The sequence below is a fragment of the Coregonus lavaretus genome (assembly GCF_964263955.1).
Source record: "Coregonus lavaretus genome assembly, chromosome: 37".
Lineage (NCBI taxonomy): Eukaryota > Metazoa > Chordata > Actinopteri > Salmoniformes > Salmonidae > Coregonus > Coregonus lavaretus.
Genome location: NC_140024.1, coordinates 34,467,978 through 34,491,109, shown reverse-complemented (window position 1 = coordinate 34,491,109; position 23,132 = coordinate 34,467,978). Strand labels below are relative to the sequence as shown.

The following is a 23,132-nucleotide window of genomic DNA, read 5'->3' as shown; positions in this document are numbered from 1 at the left end:
CATACAGTGAGGGAAAAAAGTATTGGATCCCCTGATGATTTTGTATGGTAGGTTTATTTGAACAGTGAGAGACAGAATAACAACAAAAAAATCCAGAAAAACGCATGTCAAAAATGTTATAAATTGATTTGCATTTTAATGAGGGAAATAAGTATTTTACCCCTCTGCAAAACATGACTTAGTACTTGGTGGCAAAACCCTTGTTGGCAATCACAGAGGTCAGACGGTTCTTGTAGTTGGCCACCAGGTTTGCACACATCTCAGGAGGGATTCTGTCCCACTCCTCTTTGCAGATCTTCTCCAAGTCATTAAGGTTTCGAGCCTGACGTTTGGCAACTCGAACCTTCAGCTCCCTCCACAGATTTTCTATGGGATTAAGGTCTAGAGACTGGCTAGGCCACTCCAGGACCTTAATGTGCTTCTTCTTGAGCCACTCCTTTGTTGCCTTGGCCGTGTGTTTTGGGTCATTGTCATGCTGGAATACTCATCCACGACCCATTTTCAATGCCCTGGCTGAGGGAAGGAGGTTCTCACCCAAGATTTGACGGTACATTCCATTGTCCCTTTGATGCGGTGAAGTTGTCCTGTCCCCTTAGCAGAAAAACACCCCCAAAGCATAATGTTTCCACCTCCATGTTTGACGGTGGGGATGGTGTTCTTGGGGTCATAGGCAGCATTCCTCCTCCTCCTCCAAACACGGCGAGTTGAGTTGATGCCAAAGAGCTCGATTCTGGTCTCATCTGACAACAACACTTTCACCCAGTTCTCCTCTGAATCATTCAGATGTTCATTGGCAAACTTCAGATGGGCCTGTGTGTTACCAAATGTTTTCTTGGTGACTATGGTCCCAGCTGCCTTGACAAGATTGACAAGATCCTCCCGTGTAGTTCTGGGCTGATTCCTCACCGTTCTCATGATCATTGCAACTCCACGAGGTGAGATTTTGCATGGAGCCCCAGGCCGAGGGAGATTGACAGTGCTTTTGTGTTTTTTCCATTTGCGAATAATCACACCAACTGTTGTCACCTTCTCACCAAGCTGCTTGGCGATGGTCTTGTAGCCCATTCCAGCCTTGTGTAGGTCTACAATCTTGTCCCTGACATCCTTGGAGAGCTCTTTGGTCTTGGCCATGGTGGAGAGTTTGGAATCTGATTGATTGATTGCTTCTGGGGACAGGTGTCTTTTAAACCGGTAACAAGCTGAGATTAGGAGCACTCCCTTTAAGAGTGTGCTCCTAATCTCAGCTCGTTACCTGTATAAAAAGACACCTGGGAGCCAGAAATCATTCTGATTGAGAGGGGGTCAAATACTTATTTCCCTCATTAAAATGCAAATCAATTTATAACATTTTTGACATGCGTTTTTCTGGATTATTTTGTAGTTATTCTGTCTCTCTTTTTTGTAGTTATTCTGTCTGCTAAATGACTAAAATGTACAGATTTCCTAGCTTTTCATTCAAAATCTCTCTCTCAAGCCGCCAGTTCTGGTTACATTACGTGTTACTTCTGTTAACCCCATCACTGCTAAGAAATGTGTCATCAAACGTGCAACTTCCTTGTTCCATTAGTTCATTTTGCAACAGAGCCTCCCCTTCTCTTATTATCAGCTGATTATCAGTTGTCGTCAAACACGTGGGTCTCGAAACAAGATTCTCTTGCTCAATAGCGCGCAGCAAATCATACTAGATGAAAAGACAAATTGAGTACGAAATCCTGGCATAAAAAAACAACAACAAAAAAACACTACATTTTCAAAATTTCACATACTATGCAGATTTTTTTTTTCTTCCAATCTCTGTGTGTTGCTTTCTTTTACTGCTCTGTGGTGCCCCTGTGGTGCCCCTTGTGTGTCAGTTGTCATAAGTGGTCTCTCTCCCCTTCGTACTAAAGACATGTGACCAAACTGGACACCAAGGCAAGCTTCTCTCTTTTCTACATCACCAAAGGCAAAAAGCTTTGGTCAGACATGCTTTAATGTTCAGCACACCGGTGGATCTAGGCTAAGGCCCTGTGGTAACGGCCTAATGTGGGCTGAACTGATAAGCAGCATGTCTGTTTTCCTAAGCAGCGTGTCTGTCTGCCCAACGTCCATCCATCACTGCAGCACTAAGAGGCCTGAGCGCAGAGCGTGACAACAGCACAGCTGAATGCACCTTTTCATTTCTGGCCTAGCGCTTCGGGGGAAGAGAGAATATCAGTGAAGATTCTCTTTCTTACGCCTGTCAGCACGGCTTCCTAGAATATGATGAGAGTGTGTGTGTGTGGTGTGTGTGTGAGGGAAAGAGTGGGAGAACCTATCTGCCCCGAGTGTGTGTGTGTGTGTGTGGTGTGTGCATGTCTTTGTGTAGGGTGGCTCTGCCTGCCTGCATATCCTAACTCCCCCTGAGACACCCTCGGAGAGTGGGGTCACGGCCAGAGTCTACCATTATCAACGGAGACCCTGGAGCCATTAGGATGAAGTGCCTTGCACATCAACTGACTGGGGATTCGAACTAGCGACCTTTCGATTACTTGCCAAGTGCTCTATACCAATATGACAGCTCCCTCCCTTATTCCAGTATGACAGCTCCCTCCCTCCCTCCAGTATGACAGAGAGAGTAACACTTCAGAGAGCGATTACAAGGACATGAGTGAAAACAGAACAGTCCCCTTAGCAGGCCTGTGTAAACCCAAACAGAACAGTCCCCTTAGCAGGCCTGTGTAAACCAAAACAGAACAGTCCCCTTAGCAGGCCTGTGTAAACCCAAACAGAACAGTCCCCTTAGCAGGCCTGTGTAAACCCAAACAGAACAGTCCCCTTAGCAGGCCTGTGTAAACCCAAACAGAACAGTCCCCTTAGCAGGCCTGTGTAAACCCAAACAGAACAGTCCCCTTAGCAGGCCTGTGTAAACCCAAACAGAACAGTCCCCTTAGCGGGCCCGTGTAAACCCAAACAGAACAGTCCCCTTAGCAGGCCCGTGTAAACCCAAACAGAACAGTCCCCTTAGCAGGCCTGTGTAAACCCAAACAGTGTGGACAGTAGAGTCATGGAAAACTCACACCGCCATATTGGTCCGTGTCTGATGCGTCAGCCAGAGACAGGTGGCGTGGCACAGCCTTGTTTGTTTAAACACACGCAGGTAAACTCACTTTACATCACTTAGATGTTTACACCCCAACGACAGCCTATGACTCACACTGACTGACTGACTGGGAAGGAGGGAAGAAAGAGAGCGAGAGAGAAATACAATAAATATATATTTATTGTCACATACACCAGATAGGTGCAGTGAAACCTGTTTTACAGGGTTGTTTTAAATCTGAAATCTTTATTCTTGCCACTTCACCCTCTGAACGGCACACATACACAATCCATGACTCAAGATTTAAAAATCCTTCTCTAACATGTCTCCTCCCCTTCATCTACACTGAAGTGGATTTAACAGGTGACATCAATAAGGGATCATGTCTTTCATCTGGATTCACCTGGTCCGTCTATGGCTAGGAAAGAGCAGGTGTTCCTAATGCTTTTGTACACTCCGTGAGAGAGAGAGAGAGTAGCTACCGAATGTCATTTTTGATACGTTTGCACATTGTGCAAATAGACAAACTTTTGACGCATGCTTGTCTGAAGGAAGAACAGTACTGGCTCTGGAGTAGCGTGTACACACACACACACACACACACACACACACACACCCCTTCTCTATTAAATATGTAGAGCGGAGCGCGTGCATACATCCATTTGAATGAATGGGAGTATCCTCTCGCCCTCTCCGTCTCTGTGTCCGCTGTGCAGATGTACAGTCGGTAACAGAGAGGGGTATGAGGTTACCGCTGGTCGTCTCGTCTGTCAGCTGGTGAGCCCTCTACCAAGGGTTCATGGCACAAATGGGTGAGTCACATTGGTTGAACTGGAATTGCTAGGGGGGCTGGGCCCACGTGGGGGAAAATGTAAGGGAAAATGGCGCAGCAAAGCTTCCAGAAAGACAGTCGCTTTCAAACGAGGGATTTCATGGCTAATGGAGGTGAGACAGTAATTCTGCATTTACTACACACATTGACACATCCAGCCCAAAGCGGGAGATTCAAAAAATACTTAGTAGTCGCCAAAGTTCTGGAGCATGTCTTTAACGAACACTTAGGATGGTAGGGCACTTTTTTAAAACAAGTGCACATATAGAATACAATGTAATGCCAATGGTTTTGATACCATGCTCCCAACTGCACTCTGCAATCTGAAGCCACTGAACCGTTTCCCCTAAACCACACAACTCCAGGCATTTGCGGGTCAAGAGCCAAAGTACCCCAGACAATGGGGCTTCCGGATTTGAGAACACTAGGGCACTTGAGAAGTGCACATTGTAAGAGCGAGGGCACTTGGCTGAAGAGTGTGTTGAGCTGGAGCGTGGCCTATGTCATGTAGCATCTCCTTACTCTGCTATTTACTCTGCTGTTACATCTGGTAAGAGGCTGCAGCATCTACTTAAGTGATTTTGTACGTTTGCCCACTGACAAAGAAATTATCAGTCTATAATTTTAATTGTAGGTTTATTTGAACAGTGAGAGACAGAATAACAAAAAAATCCAGAACAACGCATGTCAAAAATGTTATAAATTGATTTGCATTTTAAATGAGGGAAATAAGTATTTGACCCCTCTGCAAAACATGACTTGGTACTTGGTGGCAAAACCCTTGTTGGCAATCACAGAGGTCAGACGGTTCTTGTAGTTGGCCACCAGGTTTGCACACATCTCAGGAGGGATTTTGTCCCACTGCTCTTTGCAGATCTTCTCCAAGTCATTAAGGTTTCGAGGCTGACGTTTGGCAACTCGAACCTTCAGCTCCCTCCACAGATTTTCTATGGGATTAAGGTCTGGAGACTGGCTAGGCCACTCCAGGACCTTAATGTGCTTCTTCTTGAGCCACTCCTTTGTTGCCTTGGCCGTGTGTTTTGGGTCATTGTCATGCTGGAATACCCATCCACGACCCATTTTCAATGCCCTGGCTGAGGGAAGGAGGTTCTCACCCAAGATTTGATGGCACATGGCCCCGTCCATCGTCCCTTTGATGCGGTGAAGTTGTCCTATCCCCTTAGCAGAAAAACACCCCCAAAGCATAATGTTTCCACCTCCACGTTTGATGGTGGGGATGGTGTTCTTGGGGTCATAGGCAGCATTCCTCCTCCTCCAAACATGGCGAGTTGAGTTGATGCCAAAGAGCTCGATTTTGGTCTCATCTGACCACAACACTTTCACCCAGTTCTCCTCTGAATCTTTCAGATGTTCATTGGCAAACTTCAGACGGGCATGTATATGTGCTTTCTTGAGCAGGGGGACCTTGCGGGCGCTGCATGATTTCAGTCCTTCATGGCGTAGTGTGTTATCAATTGTTTTCTTGGTGACTATGGTCCCAGCTGCTTTGAGATCATTGACAAGATCCTCCCGTGTAGTTCTGGGCTGATTCTTCACCGTTCTCTAGATCATTGCAACTCCACGAGGTGAGATCTTGCATGGAGCCCCAGGCCGAGGGAGATTGACAGTTCTTTTGTGTTTCTTCCATTTGCGAATAAATCACACCAACTGTTGTCACCTTCTCACCAAGCTGCTTGGCGATGGTCTTGTAGCCCATTCCAGCCTTATGTAGGTCTACAATCTTGTCCCTGACATTCTTGGAGAGCTCTTTGGTCTTGGCCATGGTGGAATCTGATTGATTGCTTCTGTGGACAGGTGTCTTTTATACAGGTAACAAGCTGAGATTAGGAGCACTCCCTTTAAGAGTGTGCTCCTAATCTCAGCTCGTTACCTGTATAAAAGACACCTGGGAGCCAGAAATCTTTCTGATTGAGAGGGGGTCAAATACTTATTTCCCTCATTCAAATGCAAATCAATTTATAACATTTTTGACATGCGTTTTTCTGGATTTTTGTTGTTGTTATTCTGTCTCTCACTGTTCAAATAAACCTACCATTAACATTATAGACTGATCATTTATTTGTCAGTGGGCAAATGTACAAAATCAGCAGGGGATCAAATACTTTTTTCCCTCACTGTATTTACTCTGCTGTTCCATCTGGTAAGAGGCTGCAGCAGCACTGGTCTGGCAGCCTCTACTCTGCTCACTCTCACTCTACTCTCTCCCCCTCTCCCCCCCTCTCTCTCCCCCCCTCTCCCACTCTCTCTCCCCCCCTCTCCCTCTCTCCCCCTCTCCCCCTTTCTCCGAGTCACTCAGATTTTCCCCTCTCTCAATTTCTCTCCAATCTCAGTTTCACTCCTTCAATGTTTTTGTACTTAGCCAGAGTCTGGCATCCTGGGAGATGAGGAAAACATTGGTGGAGCAACTCCCTGTATGTACAATGCCCAGGCAGGGTTGTATTTTCATACGTTGTGTCTATTTGTGGAATAGTGGGTTTAAGGTGGACTGGAACTAATTCTACACGCCATTCCACATCCCTGTTTGTAAGAGATGATCTAGATTAGTGGTTCTCAAACCTTTCCTCAGGAACCCCCAGCCGTAACATGTCAATTGTAGCTCAGTTGGATTCCCACGGGGGGCCAGTATGAAAAATGTATGCACTCACTAACTGTAAGTCACTCTGGATAAGAGCGTCTGCTAAAATGACTAAAATGTAATTGTGAAACGTCTGGGGGTTCCCCGAGGAGAGGTTTGAGAGCCACTGATCTAGCCCTTTAAGTATTATAGCTACAGCGATGTGATGCCTGGGTTAGACGGCTCCACTGCTTCAAGGGGCCTTGAGGCCACCACACTGTGCACTGTGGTAAGCCACTCTCGGGTTAAGGAGCTTTACATCAGCCAACACACACTCACACACACACACTTACTTAATTAATTAGTGGAAAGAAACAAAGTGCAAACAGAGATGGGCCCAGGCTGTGAGTTGAAGTTCTGACGTGTCTCAGAAAAAAAGCCTGTCGTTTCAGCTACAGAGTGCAAAGTTTCAGCTACAGAGAGCTACGTTTCAGCTACAGAGAGCTACGTTTCAGCTACAGAGAGCTACGTTTCAGCTACAGAGACCTATGTTTCAGCTACAGAGAGCTATGTTTCAGCTGTAGAGAGCTATCTTTCAGAGGAGAGGAGTCTCGTTCAACCCATTGCTAAACCCCCATACTAGTCCTTGACTCAGTCCAGTTCGAAACGGTGGATGATCTATCTGGAGGGCAAGGGCCCACTCTAATTTCCACTGATCAGAGCCCATCTGATGTCAGAGATTAGCAGAGACCCCAGATCCTTAATCTGGGTTAGGGCAGGGAGGGAGGGCTGCCTAAAGGACACTACTGCTGCCTCATAGGCCTGTGTGATAGAGATGCTTTGTGCTAGGCAGGCAGCAAACAGTGCATTGCAGTAATGTGCAATGTTGACAGAGAGCCTGTGGACTGAGTCAGGAGCAAACATGCCAGTCTCACAGTCACAGGGTCCTAAAGGGGACCTGACCCAACCTGCCAAACCGGACCTGACCCAACCTGCCAAACCGGACCAGACCCAACCTGCCAAACGGGACCAGACCCAACCTGCCAAACCGGACCTGACCCAACCTGCCAAACCGGACCAGACCCAACCTGCCAAACGGGACCTGACCCAACCTGCCAAACGGGACCTGACCCAACCTGCCAAATGGGACCTGACCCAACCTGCCAAACGGGACCTGACCCAACCTGCCAAATGGGACCTGACCCAACCTGCCAAATGGGACCTGACCCAACCTGCCAAAACGGACCTGACCCAACCTGCCAAATGGGACCTGACCCAACCTGCCAAACCGGATCTGACCCAACCTGCCAAATGGGACCTGACCCAACCTGCCAAACGGGACCAGACCCAACCTGCCAGACCGGACCAGACCGTGACCACGAGTGGCCAAACCCAGAATGGGAGGGACAAATAAGGAAACCGGTGCCAGGCACTGGGTCTCAAAGTCCATGCAGGGAAATTCAGTCTCAAACTTTCAGTCACAAATTTTCCAAAACATAAGACTACACAACCATATACAAAACTCACGTCAGGAACTTTGGGTAGATTTTTTGGGGGTACTGTACTCGCCCCTCTCAGGGTCCCCTCACGGGCTAGAAGAGCTATCGGTCACCCTGGCTACGCTCCACCAACTCCATACTTCCACCGGTGAACGGAAAAAAAGGACTGAGTTTTCCCCTTGTCACATTTTCCAGAGTTTTCCATGGAACACCGAGTGAGGCTGGATTTATTCACACCAATCAATAGAATACTGCAACATCTCTCTAATTCCTAAACAACTTAAGAAACTCTACAAGATGCTAAAACAAGATGCTGTGGAACATAATAACCCTAAAAAAGGACTTTGAAGAGTGGAAAGGAAAGCGAAAAAGGGAGAGAGAAAGAGTGAATGTGGGAAGAAAAAAAACGAGTTAGGCAGCGGCACACAAGGAGAAAAATAGAGATATTTTATAGAAGCACTCTAAAACAATACGCCATGGAAACAAATCACATTTGGAGTTGAGTGAGGCAAAGGAGTAGGGGAGGGAAAGAGGGAGAGGAAAGAGGTGGCGAGGGAAAGAGGGAGAGGAAAGAGGTGGCGAGGGAAAGAGGGAGAGGAAAGAGGTGGCGAGGGAGAAAAAGGATGGAAGAGTTAAAAGGACACAGAGCAAGAGAGACGGGAAGAGAGAGACAATGAGCTATGAAACGACTCACTGCTCTCTGTTTGGTATGGGAATATGGGACTTTACTAAATCTCCATCTTTTAATAAGAGCTTTACTACAGTACTCTACTGGCCCACATCACAAGACCAGTAAGCTGTCCCTGCCTGCCTCTGGCCTCATCACGTGAAGAGGGCTCCTGCTTTCCCTACCCACACAAAGCAGCCACAGTGCCGAAACGTCATTCAGACCTCACCGCCTTCAGTCAGACCTCACCGCCTTCAGTCAGACCTCACCGCCTTCATCGGTCTGTTTCTCTCTCCATCTGATCATTTATCTTTCTAGTTTCTTTCTTCATCTTGTCTGTTACCCCTCTTTCTTTCATTCTCCCTGGCTGTCTGTTTCCCTCTCTCTCCCTGGGTGTCTGTTTCCCCTCTCTCTCCCCCTGGGTGTCTGTTTCCCCCTCTCTCTCCCTGGCTGTCTGTTTCCCTCTCTCTCCCTGGGTGTGTTTCCCCTCTCTCTCCCCCTGGGGGTCTGTTTCCCCCTCTCTCTCCCTGGCTGTCTGTTTCCCTCTCTCTCCCTGGGTGTCTGTTTCCCCTCTCTCTCCCCCTGGGTGTCTGTTTCCCCCTCTCTCTCTCCCTGGATGTCTGTTTCCCCCTCTCTCTCTCCCTGGGTGTCTGTTTCCCCTCTCTCTCTCCCTGGGTGTCTGTTTCCCCTCTCTCTCCCTGGCTGTCTGTTTCCCCTCTCTCTCCCCCTGGGTGTCTGTTTCCCCTCTCTCCCCCTGGCTGTCTGTTTCCCCCATCTCTCTCCCTGGGTGTCTGTTTCCCCTCTCTCTCCCCCTGGGTGTCTGTTTCCCCCTCTCTCTCTCCCTGGGTGTCTGTTTCCCCTCTCTCTCCCCCTGGGTGTCTGTTTCCCCTCTCTCCCCCTGGCTGTCTGTTTCCCCCCTCTCTCTCCCTGGGTGTCTGTTTCCCCTCTCTCTCCCCCTGGGTGTCTGTTTCCCCCTCTCTCTCTCCCTGGGTGTCTGTTTCCCCTCTCTCTCCCCCTGGGTGTCTGTTTCCCCTCTCTCTCCCTGGGTGTCTGTTTCCCCCTCTCTCCCCCTGGCTGTCTGTTTCCCCCTCTCTCTCCCCCTGGCTGTCTGTTTCCCCTCTCTCTCCCCTGGCTGTCTGTTTCCCCTCTCTCCCCCCCTGGCTGTCTGTTTCCCCCTCTCTCTCCCTGGGTGTCTGTTTCCCCTCTCTCTCCCCCTGGCTGTCTGTTTCCCTCTCTCTCCCCCTGGGTGTCTGTTTCCCCCTCTCTCTCCCCCTGGCTGTCTGTTTCCCCCTCTCTCTCCCTGGGTGTCTGTTTCCCCCTCTCTCTCCCCCTGGCTGTCTGTTTCCCCCTCTCTCTCCCTGGCTGTCTGTTTCCCCCCCTGGCTGTCTGTTTCCCCTCTCTCCCCCCCTGGCTGTCTGTTTCCCCCTCTCTCTCCCCCTGGCTGTCTGTTTCCCCCTCTCTCTCTCTCCCTGGCTGTCTGTTTCCCCCTCTCTCTCCCCCTGGCTGTCTGTTTCCCCCTCTCTCTCCCCCTGGCTGTCTGTTTCCCCTCTCTCCCCCCCTGGCTGTCTGTTTCCCCTCTCTCCCCCCCTGGCTGTCTGTTTCCCCCTCTCTCTCCCCCTGGCTGTCTGTTTCCCCCTCTCTCTCCCCCTGGCTGTCTGTTTCCCCTCTCTCTCCCCCTGGCTGTCTGTTTCCCCCTCTCTCTCCCCCTGGCTGTCTGTTTCCCCCTCTCTCTCCCCCTGGCTGTCTGTTTCCCCTCTCTCTCCCTGGCTGTCTGTTTCCCCCTCTCTCTCTCCCTGGCTGTCTGTTTCCCCTCTCTCTCCCTGGCTGTCTGTTTCCCCCTCTCTCTCTCCCTGGCTGTCTGTTTCCCCCTCTCTCTCCCCCTGGCTGTCTGTTTCCCCCTCTCTCTCCCCCTGGCTGTCTGTTTCCCCCTCTCTCTCCCTGGGTGTCTGTTTCCCCCTCTCTCTCCCCCTGGCTGTCTGTTTCCCCCTCTCTCTCCCTGGCTGTCTGTTTCCCCCCCTGGCTGTCTGTTTCCCCTCTCTCCCCCCTGGCTGTCTGTTTCCCCCTCTCTCTCCTCCTGGCTGTCTGTTTCCCCCTCTCTCTCCCCCTGGCTGTCTGTTTCCCCCTCTCTCTCTCCCTGGCTGTCTGTTTCCCCCTCTCTCTCCCCCTGGCTGTCTGTTTCCCCCTCTCTCTCTCCCTGGCTGTCTGTTTCCCCCTCTCTCTCCCCCTGGCTGTCTGTTTCCCCCTCTCTCTCCCCCTGGCTGTCTGTTTCCCCCTCTCTCTCCCCCTGGCTGTCTGTTTCCCCCTCTCTCTCCCCCTGGCTGTCTGTTTCCCCTCTCTCTCCCCCTGGCTGTCTGTTTCCCCCTCTCTCTCCCTGGCTGTCTGTTTCCCCCCCTGGCTGTCTGTTTCCCCTCTCTCCCCCCCTGGCTGTCTGTTTCCCCCTCTCTCTCCCCCTGGCTGTCTGTTTCCCCCTCTCTCTCCCCCTGGCTGTCTGTTTCCCCCTCTCTCTCTCTCCCTGGCTGTCTGTTTCCCCCTCTCTCTCCCCCTGGCTGTCTGTTTCCCCCTCTCTCTCCCCCTGGCTGTCTGTTTCCCCTCTCTCCCCCCCTGGCTGTCTGTTTCCCCCTCTCTCTCCACCTGGCTGTCTGTTTCCCCCTCTCTCTCCCCCTGGCTGTCTGTTTCCCCCTCTCTCTCCCCCTGGCTGTCTGTTTCCCCCTCTCTCTCCCCCTGGCTGTCTGTTTCCCCTCTCTCTCCCTGGCTGTCTGTTTCCCCTCTCTCTCCCTGGCTGTCTGTTTCCCCCTCTCTCTCTCTCCCTGGCTGTCTGTTTCCCCTCTCTCTCCCTGGCTGTCTGTTTCCCCTCTCTCTCCCTGGGTGTCTGTTTCCCCTCTCTCTCCCTGGCTGTCTGTTTCCCCTCTCTCTCCCTGGGTGTCCGTTTCCCTCACTCTCCCGCAGATTCTCTCTCTCTCTCTCTCTCTTTCAGAACCAGACACTATCACTCTTCCTCTAAACTGAAGTCACAAAAGCGACAGCCTGGGGCAACTCTTCTTCCTTCCGCTCTCTCCATCTCTGTACTTGAGTGGTGGTACACCATCCAGCAGAGCACCGCCTTTCTCCCCCCCCCATACTCCATCCTCTCTTTAAACTTCTGTCTCCTCCTCCCTTGTGTAGAGCCATAGAAACACCAGCAGGCCTCAACAGATTTCATTCACCACACACACACACACACACACACACACACACACACACAAACAGAGAGACAGAGAGCGTGAGAGTTCACAGAAAAAGAAAGTTCCCCACTTCAACAAAACCACACTGTGCCTCAGATGGTTCTGACCGCAACACGGCACAATCAGCCCAATTCCACCATATGGGGCATAACAGACTAAAACTGCTGGGGCTGAACACAACAGAACCACGGTGTCAGCAGTCTAAAACAGAAGGGATCAAAAATATATATTAATGGCACTGGTCGTGTGACTGAGTGTGTGTGGTCGTGTGAATGAATGGGCCATCCAGGTCAATGAGGTGAAACAGAACGGCAGTTGTAAATAAACTGGCAGAAATTACACACATCCACAGAGAGAGAAGACAGTGAAGGGGAGAAGACAGTGAAGGGGAGAAGACAGTGAAGGGGAGAAGACAGTGAAGGGGAGAAGACAGTGAAGGGGAGAAGACAGTGAAGGGGAGAAGACAGTGAAGGGGAGAAGACAGTGAAGGGGAGAAGACAGTGAAGGGGAGAAGACAGTGAAGGGGAGAAGACAGTGAAGGGGAGAAGACAGTGAAGGGAGAAGACAGTGAAGGGAGAAGACAGTGAAGGGGAGAAGACAGTGAAGGGAGAAGACAGTGAAGGGAGAAGACAGTGAAGGGGAGAAGACAGTGAAGGGAGGATATATCTTGAGAGCAGTGTGCTGCCTGCTGTGTCTCTGACTGGGACAACGTGAGGAGAACAGGTCAAATACACCCTGGTCAAAGAGGGGGGAGACATACCAGTTACCACCCACACACACACACACACACACACACACACACACACACACACACACACTATACAACATAGAGCTCCATACTAGTGAGCACATTATGCACAGTAACACATCTGAAAGCACATCCCTCACCCATGCAGACTACCTAGTGTGGCACCACCACACAGCAGTACAGTTCACTACTGACTGACTGGGTTGACAGTACAGTTCACTACTAACTGACTGGGTTGACAGTGAGGTTCACTACTGACTGACAGGGTTAAGGGGCTGTGGATGTGTGAGCATGCTGCCCTGGAATGTTTGTGCATTCCACAAGAGGTGCACTCTATGGGGGTGGGGGAAAGGGGGAGATCTGAGGGAGAGGTGCACTCTATGGGGGTGGGGGAAAGGGGGAGATCTGAGGGAGAGGTGCACTCTATGGGGGTGGGGGAAAGGGGGAGATCTGAGGGAGAGGTGCACTCTATGGGGGTGGGGGAAAGGGGGAGATCTGAGGGAGAGGTGCACTCTATGGGGGTGGGGGAAAGGGGGAGATCTGAGGGAGAGGTGCACTCTATGGGGGTGGGGGAAAGGGGGAGATCTGAGGGAGAGGTGCACTCTATGGGGGTGGGGGAAAGCGGGAGATCTGAGGGAGAGGTGCGTCCCTATTAGCAAGCAGGCTGATAACTTCCAGGTAAAGCCACTCCCCACCCACCCAGTGCTTCCCAAGACCAGACAGAGAGAGGTCCCTCTCACAGTCTGCCTCCAGAACCAGTGTGTTTGTCTCTCTACACAGTGCATTGGAGGCACCTGTAATTAGTGCATGTATGGCCTGTTACCCCGGATTACCGTGAGTTAGATAGGTTAGCACCCCAGCAATGTCAATCTGAGGGACAGAGACTACCATCCTGTCTCTCTCACACACACACACACACACACGTCACCAGAGTCCCCCCTTTGTAAGTCAGTTATGCAGCCACTGAGTCCGGCCAAATGAAACAGCAACCCCAGGTTCCAAACACCCCCCCCCCCACCCCATTCCATTAGCAAGAGAACTGCATCTCTTTAGAGTTCTGCATTCTAATGACAACTCAAGGCATCATCAATCCATTTCTCCCCCTGATCAAATGGTTAAAACACCCTGCTTTCTCTCCGGTGCCCAAGGTGTGAGAGGGGTTAACAGGAAAGCGAGCCATGCGCTCCCAATGAAAAGTGTTCTGCTGTGTGCAGTCAGGCGACAGCTCCAAAAAGATAGGAGCTAAAATTAAATGAGGAAAAAGTTATAAAACTGGGCAAGGTAGCGGAAACCAACACCTTTTGATGAGATTCTCATCATATTGTCCAGGTATGGATAATATCCCTTAGATAGCAACTCTTTCCCTCTACTGGATATCATTTATGGAGGACTAAAAGTGCCACAATTAAATAAATAAATACACCATTAAATAATTACTTAAATGTGTCATTAATTAATTAAAATTAGAATTAAATACATAAATGTGTAATTAAATGTATCATTAATTAATTCAAATACCGATTCATTTTATGTAAAATACATATATAATTATTTCACTATTTACATTTACATTTCATGATCCTGCATTGCAGTGATTCATGAATTACTTAAAACTGTCAAACTGACCCATCAAAGTCAGTGGGCGGGGCTAACGCGAATCTAGTCTGATCCATTGCTTTGGTCTGAAGTAGAGTAGGCCAACCTGGATAGAGACAATGGAGGATCTCCGTGAACTTTCCAGGGAGTTGGTTAGAGACATTTTAAACTTAGCAGAGGATGTAGAAGCAGGACCTGCTGACATTATCCGGAATTGATTTGTCTTGGCTTGATGCAGAGGGTAACCAATCAGGCGTTAGGTTCCGCCTACCAACTTTTGATGGGTCAGTTTGACAGTTTTAAGTAATTCAGGAAGCACTCCAACGCAGGACCATGAAATGTAAATGTAAATAGTGAAATTATTATATATGTATTTTACATAAAATGAATCGGTATTTGAATTAATTAATGACACATTTAATAACACATTTATGTATTTAATTCTAATTTTAATTAATTAATGACACATTTAAGTAATTATTTAATGGTGTATTTATTTATTTAATTGTGGCACTTTTAGTCCTCCATAATCATTAGTGTGTTAGGCTTACTTCAATTAAACTCCAGCTGTTAAGTATCTGATATCTTCTGGATTAGCATCGCCCATCGTCTGGTGAGCCCAGAACCGCTTGTTTAATTGAACTCCAGGTCCTTATGCATTATTAACAGAGGACACCCAATCCCCTCAGGGCCTGGTTCAAAACATAAAACCATGAGGATGGGCCCTGCGAGAGGGCCTGAAACCTGAGCCTCCATCATATACACACAGAGACAGCCGGACGGACCGACCAGACGAGTACAAGGCTCAATGGAGAGAAAGTGTGTGTGTGTGTTTATTTAACCAGGTAAGCCAGTTGAGAACAAGTTCTCATTTACAACTGCGACCTGGCCAAGATAAAGTAAAGCAGTGCGATAAAAACAACAACAGAGTTACATATGGGGTAAAACAAAACATAAAGTCAAAAATACAACAGAAAATATATATACAGTGTGTGCAAATGTAGCAAGTTATGGAGGTAAGGCAATAAATAGGCTATAGTGCAAAATAATTACAATTAGTATTAACACTGGAATGATAGATGTGCAAGAGATGATGTGCAAATAGAGATACTGGGGTACAAATGAGCAAAATAAATAACAATATGGGGATGAGGTAGTTGGGTGGGCTAATTTCAGATGGGCTGTGTACAGGTGCAGTGATCGGTAAGCTGCTCTGACAACTGATGCTTAAAGTTAGTGAGGGAGATAAGTGTCTCCAGCTTCAGAGAATCCTCCCATTTCCATTCCAAGATCACTTCAGGGAAGGAATTTCATTTGACAAATGTACTCAGCAGCCAAACCACAGACGTTCTAGAATTTACCAGAGCTATACAGCACACAAACTGAATTCTTCTCTGGTTGTGGTGGTTCCTGTTCATGACCCAACCAGTTCAGATACGCAATTGATATGAAACACTTTAGAACTGCTTTAGGGCATAATTTCAAAACCACACCACGGTTGTGTTTTCCTCCATGGAAGAAATCTTGGTGATTGGTGATCTGTAGGACTACTTCCATTAGGAATACAATGCCCTACATGGGTCTCATTGGTTCATACTCAGAAACCCATCTTCAGCACTCGTTTTATTGGGCCAGCCAGACAGGCCTAGCAGTGTGCATGTGTAATCCGTGAGGTCATCAGCGGCCGTTACAGCGGGAAGAGGAGGATGAATCCCGTCACACATATTCTAGCACTGCGTGGCACAGTAACGGCCGCTAATCTGACGGACGGACAAGGGCTTTGTGTAACCTTGGAGGGCATCCAGGATGACAACAGAAGGTTAAAACTCAAGCGTTTTACACTGGCTGGTTGAGTGACTACAGGGTCCCTGCGGAGTCTCAATCACTAAGGCCATCTGCTGAGGGAAAAGGCCTTTCATCCCATAGCTAAACCCACACACCCTCCAAAACGCAGCTACTGTGGGCTTATACAGTAGCTTCACTCTCCGCCTGTGGGGAAGAGCATTGAAGCAAGATAGAATAGTTATCTTTTTACCACAGTAGTCTAGATGATTTAAATGGTATATCAGGCCTTAAAATCATGTGATTTCACCATATTTCAAAAATAACAAATAAAAAACACTGGTTGAGAGAGTGGAGGTTCAGTCTTCGGCAAGACAGAACAGTGTAAACCTAATCCGTGTATCCTGTACATGACCGCCAGCTTCAGCAGCGTCACTATCATCAGTAGCATCAGCAGCCTCACTATCATCAGTAGCACCAGCTTCAGGTCTCTTACCTGGGGCAGGGCGGTGTTAAGCTGCCTCTGCAGCGAGTCCCTCTCGTGGCTGACCTCGTGCAGCTTGCCCTGGGTCAGGCCTAGGTTCTCCTGGGTCTCCCTCAGCGTGTCCAGCAGCCGGTCGCGCTCCTCCAGCATGGACACCATCAGAGACTCAAAGTGTCCCTCCGAGTCTGAATGCAGAGGCGAGCCAGACCCCCGCCGGCCGGCCGAAGGCCCCTCCGACTCGCTGATGGTGGGCATCACCTCGCACATCATCTAGGAGAGGAGGAGGAAGAGGAGAGGGAAAGGAAGAGAGAAGGAGAGAAAATATGTCAGAGAAGGAAGTCGCCAACACATACAAGGACAACGCCTCAGGGCTCAATAGTGTCTTGATCCTTACATCAGAGTTGAATGACATCACACATTAGGATTAATTACAACTTTACTAAGTGGCGCTCTCCATGGAAAAAACTTTATGGACACTAAACATGAAACAGCAAGGTAATCATGAACATACGCAATTGTATTTTCTTCATGCATGCTTGACTCTGAGGTAATCAAGTTCATCCACAACCAAGACTATATAAAAACAGTCGGGGAGGGCTGGACACAACAACCTGCCAGCACCGCCATGATGGGCCGCAAGGCACTGGACCCCACACTTGCGTTAAGTTCCAAATTCTGACAGGTACTGACATTTCTGTGTGGTGCCGTCTCTGGTGTTCTGTGTGAGAGCGTTTGCAGAGTTTCTACGGAGTTTGTCTCTAGCAGACTACAAATACACAATTACACAGCCCATCAACAGAAACACGCCCCCTGGCCTAGCCAACAAGATAAAGATCAGATGCAACGTGCCGACGGCACTCTCGCCATCTCCCCATCTGCACTCAACACATCAGCACCTTGAGCTAAGCGGCTGTCTGAAGGGTACAGGCAGGCACGCGTGGAGAGAACATTCATTTGCAGTGAGAAAACAGAACACAGCAGGGAAGGCCTACACATGAGAAGAACCTCCTCACACAATCAGGCCTAATATTGCACTAATTGGATACTGCAATGTGCTGATTTAGTAATTAAACTACCTTGTAAGCCCGCTGTAAACCACTGTATTAAACAAGCAAGAGGAGAACTCAGTCAAAGCACCCTTTTCTGCCATCTGTTTGTTAAGCACAATTCCATTGATATAACAATACATCTAATTATAATTATTATAATTCACGCCATTTAGCAGACGCCATTATCCAAAGCAACTTACAGTCATGCTGCACACATTTTACATATGGGTGGCCCTAGCGGGATTCGAACCCACTATCCTGGCGTTGCAAGTGCCATGTTCTAACGACTGAGAAATGGCTTCTTCATCATGGCCCTGGTCCACAGAGTCAGTAGACTGAGAAATGGCTTCTTCATCACGGCCCTGGTCCACAGAGTCAGTATACTGAGAAATGGCTTCTTCATCAAATCAAAATGTATTGATCACATACACATATTTACATTTACATTTTAGTCATTTAGCAGACGCTCTTATCCAGAGCGACTTACAGTTAGTGAGTGCATACATTATTTTATACTGGCCCCCCGTGGGAATCGAACCCACAACCCTGGTGTTGCAAACGCCATGCTCTACCAACTGAGCTACATCCCATTTAGCAGATGTTATTGCGGGTGTAGCAAAATGCTTGTGTTCCTTGCTCCAACAATAGAGTAATATCTAACAATTCACAAATCTAAAAGTAAAATAATGGAATTAAGAAATATATATACAGTGGGGAAAAAAAGTATTTAGTCAGCCACCAATTGTGCAAGTTGTCCCACTTAAAAAGATGAGAGAGGCCTGTAATTTTCATCATAGGTACACGTCAACTATGACAGACAAATTGAGAATTTTTTTCTCCAGAAAATCACATTGTAGGATTTTTAATGAATTTATTTGCAAATTATGGTGGAAAATAAGTATTTGGTCACCTACAAACAAGCAAGATTTCTGGCTCTCACAGACCTGTAACTTATTCTTTAAGAGGCTCCTCTGTCCTCCACTCATTACCTGTATTAATGGCACCTGTTTGAACTTGTTATCAGTATAAAAGACACCTGTCCACAACCTCAAACAGTCACACTCCAAACTCCACTATGGCCAAGACCAAAGAGCTGTCAAAGGACACCAGAAACAAAATTGTAGACCTGCACCAGGCTGGGAAGACTGAATCTGCAATAGGTAAGCAGCTTGGTTTGAAGAAATCAACTGTGGGAGCAATTATTAGGAAATGGAAGACATACAAGACCACTGATAATCTCCCTCGATCTGGGGCTCCACGCAAGATCTCACCCCGTGGGGTCAAAATGATCACAAGAACGGTGAGCAAAAATCCCAGAACCACACGGGGGGACCTAGTGAATGACCTGCAGAGAGCTGGGACCAAAGTAACAAAGCCTACCATCAGTAACACACTACGCCGCCAGGGACTCAAATCCTGCAGTGCCAGAAGTGTCCCCCTGCTTAAGCCAGTACATGTCCAGGCCCGTCTGAAGTTTGCTAGAGTGCATTTGGATGATCCAGAAGAGGATTGGGAGAATTTAATCTGACCATATGACACCAAAATAGAACCTTTTGGTAAAAACTCAACTCGTCGTGTTTGGAGGACAAAGAATGCTGTGTTGCATCCAAAGAACACCATACCTACTGTGAAGCATGGGGGTGGAAACATCATGCTTTGGGGCTGTTTTTCTGCAAAGGGACCAGGACTACTGATCCGTGTAAAGGAAAGAATTAATGGGGTCATGTATCGTGAGATTTTGAGTGAAAACCTCCTTCCATCAGCAAGAGCATTGAAGATGAAACGTGGCTAGGTCTTTCAGCATGACAATGATCCCAAACACACCGCCCGGGCAACGAAGGAGTGGCTTCGTAAGAAGCATTTCAAGGTCCTGGAGTGGCCTAGCCAGTCTACAGATCTCAACCCCATAGAAAATCTTTGGAGGGAGTTGAAAGTCCGTGTTGCCCAGCGACAGCCCCAAAACATCACTGCTCTAGAGGAGATTTGCATGGAGGAATGGGCCAAAATACCAGCAACAGTGTGTGAAAACCTTGTGAAGACTTACAGAAAACGTTTGACCTGTGTCATTGCCAACAAAGGGTATATAACAAAGTATTGAGAAACTTTTGTTATTGACCAAACACTTATTTTCCACCATAATCTGCAAATAAATTCATTAAAAATCCTACAATGTGATTTTCTGGATTTTTTTTCCTCATTTTGTCTGTCATAGTTGACGTGTACCTATGATGAGAATTACAGGCCTCTCTCATCTTTTTAAGTGGGAGAACTTGCACAATTGGTGGCTGACTAAATACTTTTTTCCCCCACTGTATATCATCATGGCCCTGGTCCACAGAGAGTCAGTATACTGAGTAATGGCTTCTTCATCATGGCCCTGGTCGGCAGAGAGTCAGTATACTGAGAAATACATTTACATTTTAGTCATTTAGCAGACGCTCTTATCCAGAGCGACTTACAGTTGGTGAATATTTTTTTTATTTTTATACTGGCCCCCCGTGGGAATCGAACCCACAACCCTGGCGTTGCAAACGCCATGCTCTATCAACTGAGCTACATCCCTGCCGGCCATTCCCTCCCCTACCCTGGACGACGCTGGGCCAATTGTGCGCCGCCCATGAGTCTCCCGGTCGCGGCCGGCTGCGACAGAGCCTGGATTCGAACCAGGATCTAGTGGCACAGTTAGCACTGCGATGCAGTGCCTTAGACCACTGCGCCACTCAGGAGTCTAATGGCTTCTTCATCATGGCCCTGGTCCGCAGAGAGTCAGTATACTGAGTAATGGCTTCTTCATCATGGCCCTGGTCCGCAGAGAGTCAGTATACTGAGTAATGGCTTCTTCATCATGGCCCTGGTCGGCAGAGAGTCAGTATACTGAGTAATGGCTTCTTCATCATGGCCCTGGTCCGCAGAGAGTCAGTATACGCTGCTAGAACATGTCATAAGGAGGGGGTCCTTCATGCTTTCCAAGGGCCAATTCCTAACTCGAGATTTGTGCTTGAGGTTTGCACCAAAGCCTGTGGCGTATCAGATGATGAAGCCAGACCACTGAGTGCCCTTCCATTGACCAGACACTAAGAAGACCAATGTACACAAACACATGTAGGCCTAGTCTACACACACAATCACTCTGGATATATGCGTGTGTGTCTGTGTACAGTACACACTAGCATGTGGAATGTTCTAGACCTAGGGAATATGGTTTTCCATTGTAAAGGGCAGGCATAATATGCTGGGGATGCAGGCCTGACTTCCTCCACTGGCTCCACAACAGGGGGCTCAACACTGGCGATTAGGCTCCGTAAACGGGCCTCCAGATGGGCAAGCCCAGAATCATGTGAGTTACATTTTTTTTTTTTTACTAAAAAGGAACTGCAGCTAATGAATTGGAACAAACTGCATTTTTAACTGGGTGGCCGGGGAGGGCTAGGGTTTTCCTTTCTGCTTCCACAGTCTTCAACTCCAAGGCACTTGCTTTCAGAAGCCATTGTGTTCAGTTCAGGGACCTGCGCAGTGGCACTGTACCTTCAATGTCTTTAGGAGCTTGGTTTACAATGCAGGCCCGCCATTGAGCCAAAACCATCCAAATCCCACACATATCTAGGAGATAAATATTAATATTGGCTGCTGCCAAATGTAACCTAATTTCGCCTAGGCAAATGGACAGCAGCGCTGCATAAGGAGGTCAAACCAACAAATCACCACAATGGAGTTTATAAGGGGGAGGGGCCCTGCTGAAGTGCAGGAGACAGATTGACAGATGGTAGCCACACTCTGTGGTGTAGCTACCTCAACATAACAACAACAACAACTGCACCTTCTCTGTGTCCATTATGTCAGTAGGCTTCAAAGTATGGCAGTTCAGTTGTAGATATCTCAACCCAGTGAGGGGAAGTAGACCTACATCACCAAGTAACGTTACAGTAGGCTGAAGTCCCTATACGCATCCATTGAACAAAGCGTACACAGAATTCGTACTGGATGGGCTGCTAACATAGACCGCTGCTACATGTAGGCTGAAGTCCAAAGAGAGAGACAATAGGGTCAAAGTCTGGTAACAGAAATGTGTAAACCATTACACCAAGGTCACGGGGAAGGCGTAACGCTAATACCTTCTGTCTGGAATGTGACTGTTTTTGATAAACAAACTAGCTGCCAAGGAGCGTGTGTTGGTGCTGTAGGGCCAGTGTAGAGCAGACCTAACTACCGAACTCTTTCAAACTCAAGGCTGAAGGCTAATGGCATACAATAGGAGTACGGGCACCTAGCTAACTAGATCAATCAATTGACAGTTATCGAAAAGGACTACGAGGAACTTACTTTTAGTAAGTCACTGCCAAATGCACTCATTTACAGAGCTGTGAACCAAATGGCCTTAACATATGACATATGCCTGGTAGAAAGTTAGTAAAGCTGGCACAATAAAAAGGTTATACATTGTTGCAAATAAATCAATGGTTAGCTACCTTCGCAAAGTAGGCGAAATTCCTTTGTGATGTCCACTTTTCTTTTTATGTTGCCGAGTTTTCTTCAACTTAATTTCAGGCCAGTTCGTCCAACTAACGCAACGGTACAATTTTATGAATAATCCAAGCCAGTCAAAACATTAAATCCATCGACATGGTGAAAACCATCCAGGCTGAAAGGTCCCCGACCGCGAACAAGAAAGGAATTCCAAAGGCCGCACTGCCAGACTCACATCAGAGGGCAATACTCCAAACCTAGCTAGCTAGTTAACTAACGGTAGTTACTTCTGCATTACACAAGATAAAAGTGGGTCAAACTGATTATTAGTATTTGCACATATAATATACATGCAGTTATTAACTCATTCTAACCTTTGTATACTTTGTTCAAGAAAAAAAAAGTGTAGTTAGCCAGCTAGGAAACACTATTTACAACGAACAAAAGTGGAAACAGATGTAGCTAGATAGCTAGCTAACGTTAGCAATCTAATGGCCAGAGCTAGCTAGGTAGCCGGTTATGATAGCTCATTAGACTGCAACTAAAAAGTGAAATGTTACTGTCCAAGAAAATACCAGACAACGCATATTAAGTGTTCATAATCCAACTCCAACAGTGAAATTCAAAAATTAAGATGAAGTCAAAAGAAAAATCTAATATCCAAAGCACATTTTCTCTGGTGTATTTTTTTGCCAGCTAACGTTAGCTTAGCTTCCCGTCGATGAGCCGCGTCACCACATCACAGCCTGGCAAAGAAGACTGTGCAATCCAAGAGAGGAGATCGCGGAAACTTTAAACTCCTTGGATTGGTCTCGAAACACACTTGATAAATATGTATCCACGGCCAATTTGTCCATGGGTTACCAAAGTGTCAAATAAAACAGGTTTCCGTCCGAATGCAAGTTTTTAATCCAGTGTTCTTTGGTCGTCCAGCTCGACGGGAGCTGTCCCTCTCCCGGTGCGCTCAGGATTCGCTTCTTGTTGTCTATCGTTTCCTGCTCTCCTGAAGGAAGAAAAAAAGCTGTGCGTCCGCACGCTGGTGACGTCCGAACGGTGGAAAGCACGTCGCTAGGGCAAGCTACGGTCCGTGACCGAGGTTGCAACTCATTCAATCAGACGTAAGATTTACAGTATATTATCTTGGTGTGTTTTTA

General features: G+C 47.8%; 1 protein-coding gene across 1 annotated transcript in view; it reads right to left on the bottom strand.

The window, feature by feature from the left end:
• The window catches only part of LOC311111868 (liprin-alpha-1-like), a 66,875-nt gene extending 44,034 nt beyond the window's left edge, over positions 1-22,841 (bottom strand). The window contains exons 1-3 of the mRNA XM_084154776.1: positions 21,981-22,841; positions 16,392-16,735; positions 4,416-4,431 (exon numbers count right to left, since the gene is read on the bottom strand). Of these exons, the coding sequence (XP_084010902.1) occupies positions 4,416-4,431; positions 16,392-16,735 (360 nt within the window). The 5' untranslated portion in view covers positions 21,981-22,841. The remainder of the gene's footprint in view (positions 1-4,415; positions 4,432-16,391; positions 16,736-21,980) is intronic.
• Between the last annotated feature and the right edge of the window lie 291 nt (positions 22,842-23,132).